Genomic DNA, 14,991 nt, shown 5'->3' with positions numbered 1-14,991 from the left:
AGTAAAAGTATTGAGAGCACTTAGATGATACGATAAGAGATCTCTTATAGCTTAATAATATGTTTAGGTTCGAATCATCCATATAACTGTAATAGTGTTAAATCTATTGAAAGAGAACTTTGCCACCTATTGTGGCCCTACCTTGTTTTAAAAATACCTCTTATAAGCCAATGAAGGTTGACTCAATTAGTAAGGAGTTGACTCACCGGCAAGATTGTGAGTTCAACTAAGCACTCGTTGAACCTTAATACATGTCCTGATCCTGATGAGTTTTAGAGTTTAATTCACCTAAACTTTTATCAAACAAAAATATACCCCTTATTAGTTAATTATGTTGGCTGTTGAAAAAGCCAAAGAGCTGCGTTTGACTAGGCTTTGGATGGAAACTGATTCAATGGCAGTGGTCAATGCCTTCCACAAAGCCATAGGTATTCCTTGGAAAATGCGAAGACAATATGGATGGCATAATTGTTTGCACTTTTGTACTCTGATTGGTTGTACTTGCACTCACATTCTTAGGGAAGACAATATGGCTGCTGATGCTCTTGCTAAGAATGAACAGGGCTTAGCTATGTTCTCATCTCAGTGGTGGCCATCCCCTCCCCCTTTTATCTCTTCTTTTCTTTTGAGAGATAGTTTAGGTTTACCTTTTTCTCGCATTACTATGGATTGATTTTGTAAAAGGTTCAGGTCTCTCCTAGTTTTGTTTTTATTTCATTTACCTTTATAAAAAAAAGTAAGTAATTATAGCCGGTGTAATTCAGCTATAAACTAGATCATAGCCTAATTCACCAAATTCTGACTTAGTAGCCCTAGCTCATAACTTAATTTCTAATTAGACATTAGTTACTCCAATGCTGCAACATGAAACATATATATTTGATCGCGTAAATACAATTTAAATGGTAAAAAGCAATTGTTGCAGTAATATTTCATATGTTGGAGCGTAAATTTGAACATGAAACTCTCTATTTTTCAACACTGTGTATGTGAATTTCACTGCTAAACTCTTTGAGGATAATAAAAAAAACATCAATTTCTTTTTTTAGTACATTAGATTTTGTACTTAGTTCAAGGATTTTAGTACATCAATTTCTTTCTTTTACCTAAGTTCAAGGATTTTGTACATTAGATTCCACTGTAGTACAGGTGATTCCATGGGGATGAACTATTGAATAATGATCAACATAGTTCAAAACGCCTCTGGTAAAACTTGAACTAGTTTATATGATTTTTTTTTCCACTCCATGTATTCCTAAAATTACTTTTTATTATGGTTTAATTTGAACTATTTGGTGCGAACTAGATTGAAGGGCGTATTGTAACAAAATTACTCAGAAATTAGACATATATTTTGGTAAGAGAAGCTTGCAGTAGTTCAATATTAAAAACAGAGATAATCTAAAATATATATGAGTAATCTGAGCAGCAGTATTTTATTTAGTCATAAACTCATATTCTTACACTTCCGTTTGCAGATGTATGCTTTCGGAAAATCCCTTTCAGAAAGTATACCTTCGGAGAGGTAATTTTATTAAAAATAAACTAAAATAAGAGACATTTTAAGAACAGATGGTTGGAAACAGAAGCTCCCCTTATGAAGAAGCACCCTCCATAAACAAATATTCAATCTCAGTATACAAATATCAATTTAAGTAAAAGTAAAAAAAAAAATGAAGACATAAACTAAAGAATGAGTTGAATTTAAAGCTTATAACATGTTTAAGCTTTATATTGATGTAGTAGTTATTTATTGGCGGATTTGAGTGACCATTCTTTATGTGCACATAAAGCACCTTGAACCGCCTTGTACTATAGAACCAGTAAAATTCCTGTGGGTTCGCACAGGTCTGCAGAATAAAGTAACATGAACCAGTAGCTGAAACTCGTGGAACAGTTACAATTACACCGTTGGACATTTCAATATCAATAAATGCATACAAGAATGAGGTTAGGGTGAAAAATCGAAACTCTTCCAGTTGATAAAGCCGTAGCAAACAGTTGAATCCACTTTGCCAGACATGAAATTGTAAACTAGTGACGCTTCATTTCTTGAAATATACTCATCACTTTTGGGGATAATCGTGGGAGGAATTTGAACAGCTGCATCACAAAAACAATAAGGGGTGATTTACATATAACCAACTACAAAGTAATTGACAGTACAATTTTTATAGCGGTGCACATTATAAATTTTCACATTCCTTGTAATATTATTCAAGACAAAGGACAAAAGCATGTTTTTTATAATATTCAAACCTACTGCAGGCTTCATTTTATTGAGGCTTGGCACAATGGCAAGGTTGCTATTTTGTTACATGGTGGTCATGGATTATAGCCATGGAAACAGTCTCTACGCTTACAAGGGTGTGGCGTATAGTTATGGAGTGGTACAAAGATTTAGGCGTAAATGCAGACATATCTTGAAAGTATTTTGGCTTTTTTTTTAGAAAGCCAAAATAGGATATTGGCACTGATATTAGATAATGGACCTCAGGTCAAAGGATAACATAATGTCCAAGTAAAATCAAGAAGATTTCCTAAACTAGGTTATGAGGCAACTAATTCAACCTTCTAAACCCGGCTTGTAAGATGAGAGATATCCGTCACTTATAAACAGATTTTCGTATCATATCATATCATATCTAATATGGGACTCAAGCACACCCTTCTCACGTCCAATATTGAAAAACTGAAGTGTGATCCGAGTTGTTTGATAATAGGTGGCCCATTTGTATGGTAAGGGATGCCCACAAAACCGACTTGTATAGTAAGGGAAGCCCACCACTTATATATGCTTTTTTGGGTCATATCACATTCATTGTGGGACTCTCAACAATGATACAATTATTTTTTTTGAATCAGCAAATATTATTCACGACGAATGAGTGCAAGGCGCACAAAAAACAATCGCGGACAAAGCCAAAGAGCTAACAAACAAGAAGGTGCCATATATATGTGGAACACCCGAAGAAACCGAGAAAACCTCCCCCCTCTCAACAATGATACAATCTTTGATTTTGGACTTATAAGCACTACAAATTCCATATCTCAAGGCTATGAGAGACTAAACCCACTCCTTTACAGCCAACACTATGGTGTTGGATCCTACAATGAAGGCCGCCCTATGTGCCGCAATTAAGGTGGTTAAGGGGCACCACCAATCAAGTGGACAAGTCCCTCCACTGACAATAAAAAAAAACTGTACCCCCTCTCGAACATTGTAAACTAGTGGCCAACTTTTTGCATCCTCTTCTTCGGTGCCTATTTAGAATCCAATCAAATTTCAATGTATCTCAAAAATAAAGACAACAAAAATGCACCACAAAGAAGGTTATGTACTATTACAATCTATTTGACCTCAATAATGTGGGAGACTGGGAGTAACCAATTAGCAAATGATGGACAAGGTTTTCAACCATTAGTTAATCATAATTATTAATTATGACAACCCCCTTTAACATTTTGTATTTCACTATATTTTAGTATTTATTTACACTGTTGTGATTTATGTTAAGTTTGTACAAGGTGTTTTAGTCTTTGCAGGTAGCGGCTATCTGCTATACCGCTTTAGCAGTTTTGGGAGATTCTTGTACAATGTGATTTATGTTTAACTTTGAGAGATTCTTTATCTCTTCCCTTGTATATTCATTTTATAATTTAATACAATTAATTAGATCGTTCAACTAATGTTCAAGTTATTAGGTAGAGGCCAATTTCTTTAACAGATTTATAGCACTATCAAATCCATAAAATCAATGACATTTAGCAATAACTAAAGCGAAGAAAATACCCAAAGTTTCACGCATGCATCAACGATGACTGGTACAAAGCAAACAAAAATAGTAATGGCGGCCTGATCAACTTCAAGCCCATAATGCTCGACAATTATCTCTATCAGAGTTTGCCAACCAGATTCAGAATGATACCTGTAGGCGTCCCAATATGCAACAAAAGAGTAAACAACTCGAAAAGAGAAGCTAAAATAAAATAGGTTTATTAAATCAAGTAGGAAATCCTATCAAAGGTTGCTAATAGAAAAGAGATGAAAACAGCAACAATTATCATATATGAAATGTAATAAATAGTAACCAGATGTTGTGTAAGTCTGGTTCTAGGTAAAATCAATAAAGAAGTACCTTATACGAGACCAATCTTTTCCCATTTGAAGGGGTAGCCTACTTAAATCATTTAATGGCATAATGCTTTGTATAATGTATCAGGTGCAAAGGTAGATTATTTACTTTCAAATATTTCTTAATGGTTAGACTTAGACCTATAGTTTTTCTTAGCCTCCCTCTACCGCTAACTCTTTTTTATTCCCCATCGAGTCTACCTTACTTAACTATGAAACCTCGATTAGTAGTACTGACACAAATATGATACAATGTGGATATGGAAATTTTTCTAAATTCAACATACGACACAGATTAGATACATTAACAAAATTTCATTAAAAAATGCTATAATTGTTATCAATTTAATGAAATTTGTCAATATACTTGTTTTGACTTTTGAATGCATGGATACTTGGTAAAAGTGATATCACAGACAATGTCAACTTGTCAAGTGTTAACTAGAAAATAAGTTTTATGTAATAGATAACAATTATCAAGTTGGAAAAGGAAGTTACCCTAGGAAAATATCTGTGATAAGTATAATAAGAAACGCCTTCCCAGTATCAGAAATATTGTTTATTATTTTATAACCAGTAAATTTGAGCAAAGCTACCTGCACAACATGAGGAAAGAAACAAAACCAAGGATATTTAATATGTTTATTTTAGATGAAAGTATAGAATAAATTATTAGTAAACATCAACGACCAAAATAGGAAAACAACTTAGGAAATATTCAAAAGACAAATGCAACATAACCCAAGTCATCTGCCGTAGTAAGGCAGCCTCCTAAAAAATTAGTGTTCGGCTCCAACCAAATGAACAAATACAACAACAATCACAACCAAGCTTTATCCCACTAAGTGGAGTTGGGTACATGGATCAACCGATGCCATAATGTTCTATCATATACCATATTTCTATCTAACTCATTAATCTCAAGATCTTTCCTAATCGTTTCTCTTATAGTTTTTAAAGGTCTTCCTATTCTTTTTACAAAAGTGTGGTCCTAGCCCTAGGTTTCAATCTCTTAATTGCTGATTCATAGGATAGTTCCTGCCAGAATATATGATAGTATCTTAGAATATCATAATATTATGTTAGAGTATCCTAATTTATATCTCTTAATATTCGTTTCTATATCAGTTAATATAAGATTAAGATATTCTATGATTCTTTCTTATATCTAACAGTTCCAAACAGAATGGGTACTGTTCTACTGTTACATTTCTCCTTTTTGGTTTCACAGGTAACCTTCTTTTAATCTACACATTTCTTTCCAGGTTACTACTCTTCTGGTGATGTTCAGGATTACTATCTAGGATATCATGTCATCAAGTTCCATTCAATAAACCATTCCTCATACAAAGAACTAGTTGAATCCCTTTAATCCAATATGACACTCACTGAATGCACCAGTGTGTCGTTGTTCCTCGTGGCACTTGATACACCATAAGTTTGACCACTTTCAATTTCGTTGTTGTGATATATTGTCTGCTCGAGCTGCTAAGTGTGTATTTCTTGGGTATTCAAGAGTTCAAATGGGGTATTGACCTTACGCTCCATCTACACATCGTTTTTATGTCTCAGCAAATGTTACTTTCTTTGAGGATACACCAATACTTCGCATCACTAACTATATCAGGGTCTACAACAGATTTTACTCCTTTTCAGGTACTACCTATTCATATATATTCAGCATATATTTGTCTAATCACAGTTCCTCACAGTTACACGGCGATCTAAAGTTGGCCACCTTGGTATTACTTATGAGTGACAACATATAGAACCTTTAATCCACGTGTTATTTATAACTTTTTGATTTATCAGCGCGTCTCCTGTCCATTATGCTTTTGTTTCTGATATATCATCTATCTCTGTTCCTAAGAATGTCCAGGAAGCATTAGCTCATCCAGGACGGTGACATGCAATGATTACTCTGGAGTTTGGAGTCCAGCAGTACACTGAAACTTGTTCCTCTTCCTTCTGGAAAATCTATGGTAAGTTATTGGTGGGTCTTTCCTATTAAAGAAAGCCCTGATGAACAAGTGGATCATTTGAAAGTCCGACCTGTAGCTAAAAGGAACACTCAAATTTACAGTGTAGACTACAGTGATACCTTCTCTCCAGATGCAAAAATGGCGTTTGTTCGGCTTTATTTGTCAATTGCTTCTATGAAACAATGACCTTTGTATCACCTTAATATTAAAAATGTCTTTTTTCATAGACTTAGCATAGGAGATCTGTATGGAGCAACCATCTAGTGTTTTTTGCCCCCAAGGGAGTTTGGCCTTGTTTGCAAGTTACACAAATCATTGTATGGTCTTAACTCTTAAGCAATCACCTTGAGTTTGATTTGAAAAATAAAGCAAAGTTATTTCGCAAATAGCTTTGTAGACGTTCATCTGTGAACAAACTTATTTATCTTGTGGTGTAAGTAGATGATATTGTCATTTCAGGTAATGATCAAGAAGGTATTAAAGACCTAAAACAACATTTATTTAGACATTTCCAAACCAAATATTTCCTAAATATATTAAATGGAAGTCATCCCACACCCTGCTATCCCAATTTTGAAATTGGCCACCCCGCTATCCAGGACAGACAACATAGAGTGATAATATATCGCAAAAATAACAGTGATGTTTATGGTTGAAAATACGTTCAACAAAATTGGTAGTGTATCAAAACATTTAGCATAAGGAAGAAAGAAAAGAAAACTTACTTTACTCTTATTGAAGTACAAAAGAATAAATAAAGAGATCCCGAAAACTGTGTCAGACCATATGTTGGCAAATGCTCTACGATTCTCCAGTCTCCACTCATCTCTCAACTCTAATCTGTAAGAGCAAAAAAAAAAAAATAGAAGGGAAATAAGGCAACTGAGTATACAACAATCGAAGATCAACAAAGCCATCTTAAACAAATGACACTAAAGAACATCATAACAATAAACTAACAAGTCCAGGACTAGGTTTATTATCTTTTTGTTCAAAGCCTCTACCAGTTCACAAGGTGTTTTATAACAGAAAATTCAAGTAAACTTGATGAAGATTAAAGGGAAGTGCACACTCTTTAGCATGATTATTCGTAAAGGTGAAAATTTTATGATAAGGACGGAAAAAAGAGATAGAAAACAAAGACTTTTTATCATGAATATGGTTTGATAGACAATTTATAAAACACTAGGCAGTGACACTTAAGTATACTAAAACTAGACTCGTAATTCTAATCAAATAGGGAAACAAATCATGCTAACAATTAAGAAACATGGAACCTAATACTAAGAGATAATCTATAATACTTTAAGATAGGAAACTGCTCCTAAATCCTAAGAGATAAGTTAAGATATTCTAAGATAAGAATAATATGATTTTCATATCTTCTACTGCAAAAAGAAAGAAGAGAACATGTGAGTGAATTCATATGTTTTACACAGCAAAGCTTTGCTACTACCTAATTTTAATGATCACTAACATCATCTAACAATTTCCATTTTGGGAATTTCCTGAATTCAAAGTACCACTTCATGCTCATTTAAGATAATCAGGAAAAACAAAGAAATATTGATCTTACGCTTTATTCCGCAATTCCCACCAAACCTCATTATCAGAAAGAGGTGGAGATTTACCAATCTCTACCTCAAGCTCAAATCGGCTTTTCTCAGTTTTTAATTCCTCAATCATTTGAAGTTTTTGATATCTTCTCACGTCGAGCATTTGGGCGGCTAGTGGTACAGTCTTCACATATCTGGCAAAGCAAAAAAGTTGCTTAACCAATTAGAAGGAAAAACAATCAATCCAGCAAGTTTAAACAAACACACAAGTAAAAGATAAATAACGAATAACTCCTACTCAAGAAAAAGAAAGCAAAAAAATAAAAAAACAGAAATCCTAAAATTAATAGCTTTGTTTATAATTTATAAGCTAAAAAACTTAGCTGCATAAAGAATCATTAAACTAAGAGGCACTAATACTGAATATTCAGAGTGAATATTTCTGCTCATCTATGATAAATGAATATTCAGAGCACTCTTGGTGGTCAATGACATAGGTACATTTGAGAACAGAATGCTAGAAGCAATGTTATATCATGTGCTGTTGTTTGATAAATATCCAAGCACTTTTGGAACCCTCCCTTAATTGCTAGATATCAAGGGGAAGAATCATGTAACGTACATACTCCACCGAGCATCCCATACTAGTCGATGTGGGATTTGGGAACTCCATAATACCCAAAATCCTATCATAGCACCACCCCTTAGAGCCGACGTCCTGGCGGTTGTATTGTAAAACGCGTTACTCAGCCTTTCCAGTCAGCCCCCCTCCATAGGTACCCACTTTCAAGCCACTGATTACTGCGGTTCAAATACCAATTGATATGTGTCCAAGCACTCAATGAACTCTCCCTTAAAAGTTAGCTATCTAGCTTATAAGGTGAGGAGTGCCTCCTCTTTACATCTCAGATTAACCTCATTAGACTGGCCATCTTCCTTCAAGCAATTTTGCAAACCAGCATAAAACTTATGAATGGAGAAGAAAAATCTAAGATATGAGTAAGAAAATAGATTACCTGTCTAAAAAAGGCATGAGTACATAGTCATGAACTAGAAAATCCATTGCCCAAGGTATAATAATCAACACTCCCAAAAATTTAGCCTGCAATAACAAACAGTTTCAGTATATGAAATTGAGTTACTACTATTAATAAGGGCCCGTTTGGATTGGCTTATTTTTGAGCTAATACAAAACAGCTTATGCCAATAAATAAAGCTTTTAAGTATTACTCACAAGCTTATTAAGGTAGTTATGGAAAAACAACATATGAAGATACAATTTTCGTTAGTGAGAATTTATGAATTAACATAAAAGCTCATTTATTTGCATAAACTATTTTCCATATCCTCAAAAATAAGTCAATCCAAACTAGCCCTAAAATTAGAGAATGCATTATAAGCAAGCACTAGCACACAATGCACATACCGAATTTGAAGAAGCATAGTTAAAAACACGGTCTTCATAAAGCATATCATCATCATTATCACCACCATCTTCTCTTCCAAAAATCAAATACTTAACAGACTGTACAACCCCGTTATTTTCGTTGAAATCATCATCCTCGCCTCGTAACTCCTCCCTATAATCTTTTATTCCACTCTCCCAAGAAGAAGAAGAACTACTGCTGTCATCCTCCAAAAGCCAGTCTTCCCATTTTCTATGGTCTTGATTCTTCCTATCTTCTTGTGCTTCCCTTATATCTATAATAGCTTCTGCTCTTTGCTTCCATGCTTCGAACTTTTCTTCTTCAGACAATTCTTGTTCTTCTTCCACTTCAAATTCAACATCCTCTTCAACCATATCATCTTCCCTTAAACCAAGCCAGTTTCCATCATCTTGTTGAAAAAATTTCTGCCACCAAGTGGTACTGTTTTTCTTGTTTTTATGGTTTTTGGCTTTTGAAATGAAGGTAGTAAAACGTTGGTTTTGAAATGAAAGATGTTGAGGATGATGGGAGAGGAAGTTATTAGAGTTGGATGATGATGATAATACAAGTTTGTGGTGTTGTTTAAATAAGATGAAATTGTTGGATGATGATAATAGAATTGATGAGCTCATGAAGAACATTAATGATAAATGCCAACATTTTTCAGTAAGTTTCCCAACCAAACCAAACCCACATTTCTGAAACTACTTATACTATGTTATGTTATCCATTTCATCTATTATCAACAACAAGAACAAAAACATTACCCCCAACAACGCAGTCACGGGCATGGCTATTGTTCAGCCACGTTCCAAGATTAAAAATGTCTCTTTTTTCCTTTTTGTCAAATAGTCTAATTTCATTTCAAGTTAAATAAATACAACATCTACCATTGCATACTGCGGTATCTCTATCAATTGAGTTATGATTCTACTCCCTTTGTTGTTAATTATAAATAAATTTGACTTTTTAGGTTCATTCGATTCGATTGATAATGTATGTGGTTTACAAAATAATATTTTCTTTTTTATCTAGAGTGGTGAATTAGTTTTGTCTTTCGCAATATTTTTTTACAGTCTAATTAAGTCACATAATAAAATTCAAATTGATCTCTAAGATTTTTATACCGTGGACAAAAATATCATGGACCAATTTCAATTTTATTTTTATCACGGATTAAATTAGACCGCCATCAAAAAAATTGTGAAGGACAAAAATAGGTATTCACTCTTTTATTTATATAAAAATATATAAAATGATACTCTTTAATTTTACACACATAGTCTCTTGTTTCTCTCCGGTAGATATAATATATTGTCTCTTGTTTCTCTCCGGTAGATATAATATATATTTAGAGCTTCAGTTTTGTCTTGGAGTTGTTGCGGTGATATTTTTTAGATGAAATTGTATATGACTTTTATGAATTTCAATTATAATATTTTAGTTTCCTCAAAAAAAAAATTATAATATTTTAGTTAATATTTGCCACTCCCCCAATATTTTAGGTAAGATCCGCTGTTGCAGGCAAACAACTAAAAAATGATCGTTTGAACGCAAGTTTTTATAAAAATGAAAACAATAGAGGAAAATTACATTTAACGGTTACTTTTAATTTTACATTTAACTAAAAAATGATCGTTTGAACGCAAGTTTTTATAAAAATGAAATCAATGTCTCACAATGTTAGGCATACATAAGAGGACTTTCATGCTTTCAGAATGGATCCAGATAGTGATGCAAAACTTTATTTGTGAAGAGGTTGTACCAGAAATAATAGTACACACAATGAAATCAAATTGAGAACAACGTCTACATGGCTTTTGCCACTATCTATCTTTGAGTTCTTGTTCAAATTGGAGCAACTGCCACTATCTATCTTTGAGTTCTTGTTCAAATTGAAGCAACTTTTCCCGAACAGGCTGTAAAAATAGCTTCAAGTCGTTGCATATTTCAATTTTATCTTGATGAGAGATATCCGATGCTTCATTAAGTCTCACTTCCATCTGTATAATGAAAAAAAAAAAAAACTGTAATGAACAAACAGATGATCAAGCAAATAACAAGTCATGATTTCATCAAAGCAGTAAAGAGAGTTAATAACACGTGCAAACGGTTATATAAATCAATACGGTAAAAACAAAGCTTTCTTTCTGTGTAGACTGCAAAGTCACTTCCCTAACCCTAATGATTAAACGAGTACACAAAAAGAATAAGGGTTGATGTAGGACAATGAAGGGTTCAATAGGTAAGAATAAGGCCTTTATTTGGAAAATTTGGCATTAATGCTGGTGGACTAAGGGTTTTGGAATCGATATAATGATCAAAAGGGTCAACTGGAGTCATTTTAGGTGCTGAGAGCAGTACTTGCTTGTAAAGAATGCCTATAGTGCAAAGGAAAAAAGATAAAACTTCAAAATCACCTACAACAGGACATGGATTGGAATATATATAACTCCATTAACAGAACTAATCATGCAAGATTGACCCACTTGCTAATAACTACTAATTGGCAAGACTTAACTTCTGTCAGAAAGATCATAATCTATGTGGTGGGATAAGGTATGTGTTTACTGAATCAGTTTAAGCAAGCCAAACATGTTATGTACAAAAATAACAACAAAAGCATTTTTCTTATAGCGTTCTTTCAGTAATTGATATGCAAATTTGAACAGTGAGTCATCTCAAAAGTTGTCTTCAAAACTGGATGTAGGCCACAAGACTTTAGTGGCTTAACCAACATAAATTTTTGTGTTCTTCTCTATCTTTTTCTTTTAAATTCTTACACTTACAATTCTAGTTTTGGGTGTGTGACGATTTCTCTCTTATTTGAATAGATATAATCAATTCCATTTAAAATTGAAATAATCAATCATCACGCATGTTAAATAAATATAAAATTCAGTATTTAAAATTGATAGGGCAAAACCACGTATAATACAAGGAGTATTTGCAGTAAGTTTATTTTCTAAGCGTTAACATTGATGCAAATGAGCCATTTAAAAGAAAAAATTAATTTCACTATTATAAATTGGTAGGGCCAAACCACAAAAAGAGATCTAAAACCCTCCCTAATCCCAATTATAATTCTCACCAAATGAATACCATCCTTCTCAGCACCCTATTCTCAATACAAATGCTTGTTTTTTTCATTCTAAACCTGAACCAGTTTCTATCAGTGAGATTAGCTATAAGGATCTAACGCCATAATAATCTAGTGTGAATGATCATGTCTAATGAAAGACCATTTAAATCAATATCCTTCTCGGAGATTTGACCTAAGGTTTTTCTTGATCTCCCTTTGCCAGGTTTGTCGTCTATTTGGTCTACAAACCTTCTACATACAAGCCCAAATCACGGAAGACAATTTTAACATCTTTTCCACAACATGTGTGGCTATTAAGCTATCAGAAAATAAACGTGCACCAATGCATATATTGGGAGAACATGTAGCCTCCTACTAGCATAGTGTCGTAATTTGTTCTGTTATGGCATAAACCAAATGAAAAAAGGACGAACCATACAAAAAACCCAAAATCCAATCAACGTCTAGACATGTAAGTAAGCCATTTCCAAAGTCAGTGTCTGAAAAGTGATAAAATCAATAATAAGAGGTACCTGCAAATCATCCAGTTCACCAAATGAGATCTCCGGAACATCGATATGCCCTCCAAGCAACTTCTTATTTCCTTGTATAATCCATTCCCCTGTATCCAATTGTAAAACATCACTTATAATGTAGTTAGACAGACAGAAATGCAAAGTAAAGAAGAACAATTGGATTGAAGTGGCAACACAATAATAGTAAGGTAAACGACTCACCTTTCACTTTTAAGGACAGCTCATATGTGAAACTGACACGTTTCTTGTTACGAACGACCACCACAAGTGCCTATAATAAATAAATAAATATATATAATCATTAAGCATCGATCTGTCTTATACATTGGATTCTTTTGTTTCATTTTTTGCATATAAATTCATGTGTACTGCATGAACTAAGTATGTAACTCAGCAAGCATCAACATTAATAGTTATGATTAAAAACATAAATAGAATTTGAATTTGAAGATAGGAGTGAGAGTAGAGTAATAAAAAAGACTAACATCTCCAACACATTTGGTTACATCTTGAACTTGTGCTGTGCCTCTGCCAGAGGAGAATGATATGGAACCCACAGAAATGAGCAATTCCTGAAACAAAGTAACAAAATGAATGAATGAGTTGAATGAAAGAGTAATTGACTCGGTGTAGGTTGTTGTAACAAACAAGTAAGTAAACCTTAATTCTAGGAATAGCCCAATGGTTAAGAGATTTCTCTTCCCAAGTGCCAGCACGATTCCAAGCAGAACCCAATTGATGAGAAGAAGTAACAGAAGAAGATTGTTGCTGTAGCTTTTGTGGAACAGGTAAAGGCGCTGCAGCTTCAGTTTTATTCCGAACCCAGTAAGTATACGACGACGCTGCTTTTTCTTCTTCTTGAGATTTCGACGACGAAGACGATGACGTCACTCCTCCTTTAAGGGACTCCATTGATTTGATTCTTCAACAAACGCCGTCTCTCTCACTATTACTTCCTCTTCTCGAAACTTCTTCCTCTAGATCCGAGTATTTTTTGGATCACTCACACTAAAATATATAAATTAATTAATTAATTATTCTTTTTTTTTTTTTATACATGGATTTTAATTTTAATAACACACACAAATCGTTTTTTTATTTAATAGGCAAAATGTCCATAACTAATAAACATTTCACACATAAGTGAAACAAGAGTCAAAGTTGAAACTTCAATCATGATGTTTGGTCTATCAATTTTAATTTTTTTGTCAAATGAGCTAGGATATGTGGATCAACGATACTTGACAACTTAAAATAAAAAAATCATCTAAACAAATGGTACCAATTATGTACAAGAAAAATATATATCATTTATTTGATTATTATAATGATACATCTACGAAGATAATTTGTTTGAATGATTATTAAAGAATAGATTATTTTTGTGATGATTAATACTAATCACCTTGACAATTGACACTACAACGATTATATCTTAAGGGAGAGTATACGAGGAAATGATGAGACCTTGAGATACTACAACCGTCTTATATGGAATTTGAACTTTCTTAAAGGAGAGGATCTTACGATCTCATCATTTCCTCCTTCTTCAAGAGAATTCAACCACGGATTTGTTTTTCGTTGGAAAAATATTTGGGTGTTTTTCTTACTCTTGTGATTCATGAAGACAGTCATATTTCCAAAGCTCGTTATTTCTTTCTAATTTTTTAGAAAACTCATCTTCATTCACTTCAATACATTCTTGACATAAAGAAGAAATATTAGACAAATGAGCAATATTGGAAGAATTCCAACACTTGACTACACAAACCAACTTAAAAGAATGTATTAGTAGTATGCCACAACTTTCCAATATTTTCCTCTTGCAATTCAGCTTTCTCCCGAGGAAGTGTTGCATTGTTTCTTTGGAAGAGATTCTTCATTTGTTTCTTTTCTCCTTTATCTTTCCAACCTCTATCTCTCTCTCTCTCTCTCTTTCTCTCTCTCTCTCTCATTTCTCTCCCTTATTTCTTTCTCTCTCACTCTATTAAAAGTGTTGGATATTTGTATGTTGGCTTCACTTTTACCTAAAACAAATATTCACTTGAGATGTGGAACACAATGTTCCAACATCAAGAGTTGTTCTGTACGTTCTAGGCTTGACCTATGTTTACGCACACGCTTGCTTGATTGAAGGAATCCACACCAACATGTGTTGGCATGAACCGTGTGCAATTATGAAGAGATCAGAACATATGTGATTTCTTAAGGAATTGTTGAAATGACTTAGGAAAGTTTTTTTAATGTGACTTTTAATAAGCCTATTTTATAGG

At 33.5% G+C, this 14,991-nt stretch overlaps 3 protein-coding genes across 3 annotated transcripts; 1 reads left to right on the top strand and 2 right to left on the bottom strand.

The window, feature by feature from the left end:
* The first annotated feature begins 331 nt into the window (after positions 1-331).
* Positions 332-673, top strand: LOC146918716 (uncharacterized). The gene has a single exon (XM_085722079.1). The coding sequence runs from the start codon at positions 332-334 to the stop codon at positions 671-673; it is 342 nt and encodes a 113-aa protein (XP_085578205.1).
* Positions 674-1,576: 903 nt separating this feature from the next.
* Positions 1,577-9,829, bottom strand: LOC146918715 (CemA-like proton extrusion protein-like protein). Its single transcript, XM_085720342.1, has 7 exons — positions 9,100-9,829; positions 8,690-8,775; positions 7,694-7,867; positions 6,843-6,957; positions 4,634-4,731; positions 3,794-3,929; positions 1,577-2,103 (listed from the first exon to the last, which is right to left on the bottom strand). The coding sequence occupies exons 1-7, from the start codon at positions 9,739-9,741 to the stop codon at positions 2,035-2,037; spliced, it is 1,320 nt and encodes a 439-aa protein (XP_085576468.1). The 5' UTR covers positions 9,742-9,829; the 3' UTR covers positions 1,577-2,034.
* Positions 9,830-10,732: 903 nt separating this feature from the next.
* LOC146918714 (chaperone binding / ATPase activator) lies at positions 10,733-13,697 on the bottom strand. Its single transcript, XM_085720341.1, has 5 exons — positions 13,379-13,697; positions 13,204-13,290; positions 12,920-12,989; positions 12,716-12,804; positions 10,733-11,103 (listed from the first exon to the last, which is right to left on the bottom strand). Exons 1-5 carry the CDS (start codon positions 13,628-13,630, stop codon positions 10,969-10,971), a joined length of 633 nt encoding a protein of 210 aa, XP_085576467.1. The 5' UTR covers positions 13,631-13,697; the 3' UTR covers positions 10,733-10,968.
* Positions 13,698-14,991: the final 1,294 nt, after the last annotated feature.

The sequence above is a fragment of the Medicago sativa genome, chromosome 6 (assembly GCF_051527215.1).
Source record: "Medicago sativa cultivar Bolivia chromosome 6, Bolivia_mono, whole genome shotgun sequence".
Lineage (NCBI taxonomy): Eukaryota > Viridiplantae > Streptophyta > Magnoliopsida > Fabales > Fabaceae > Medicago > Medicago sativa.
The sequence above is the reverse complement of the archived record's forward strand: the minus strand, read 5'-3'. Positions and strand labels throughout refer to the sequence as shown.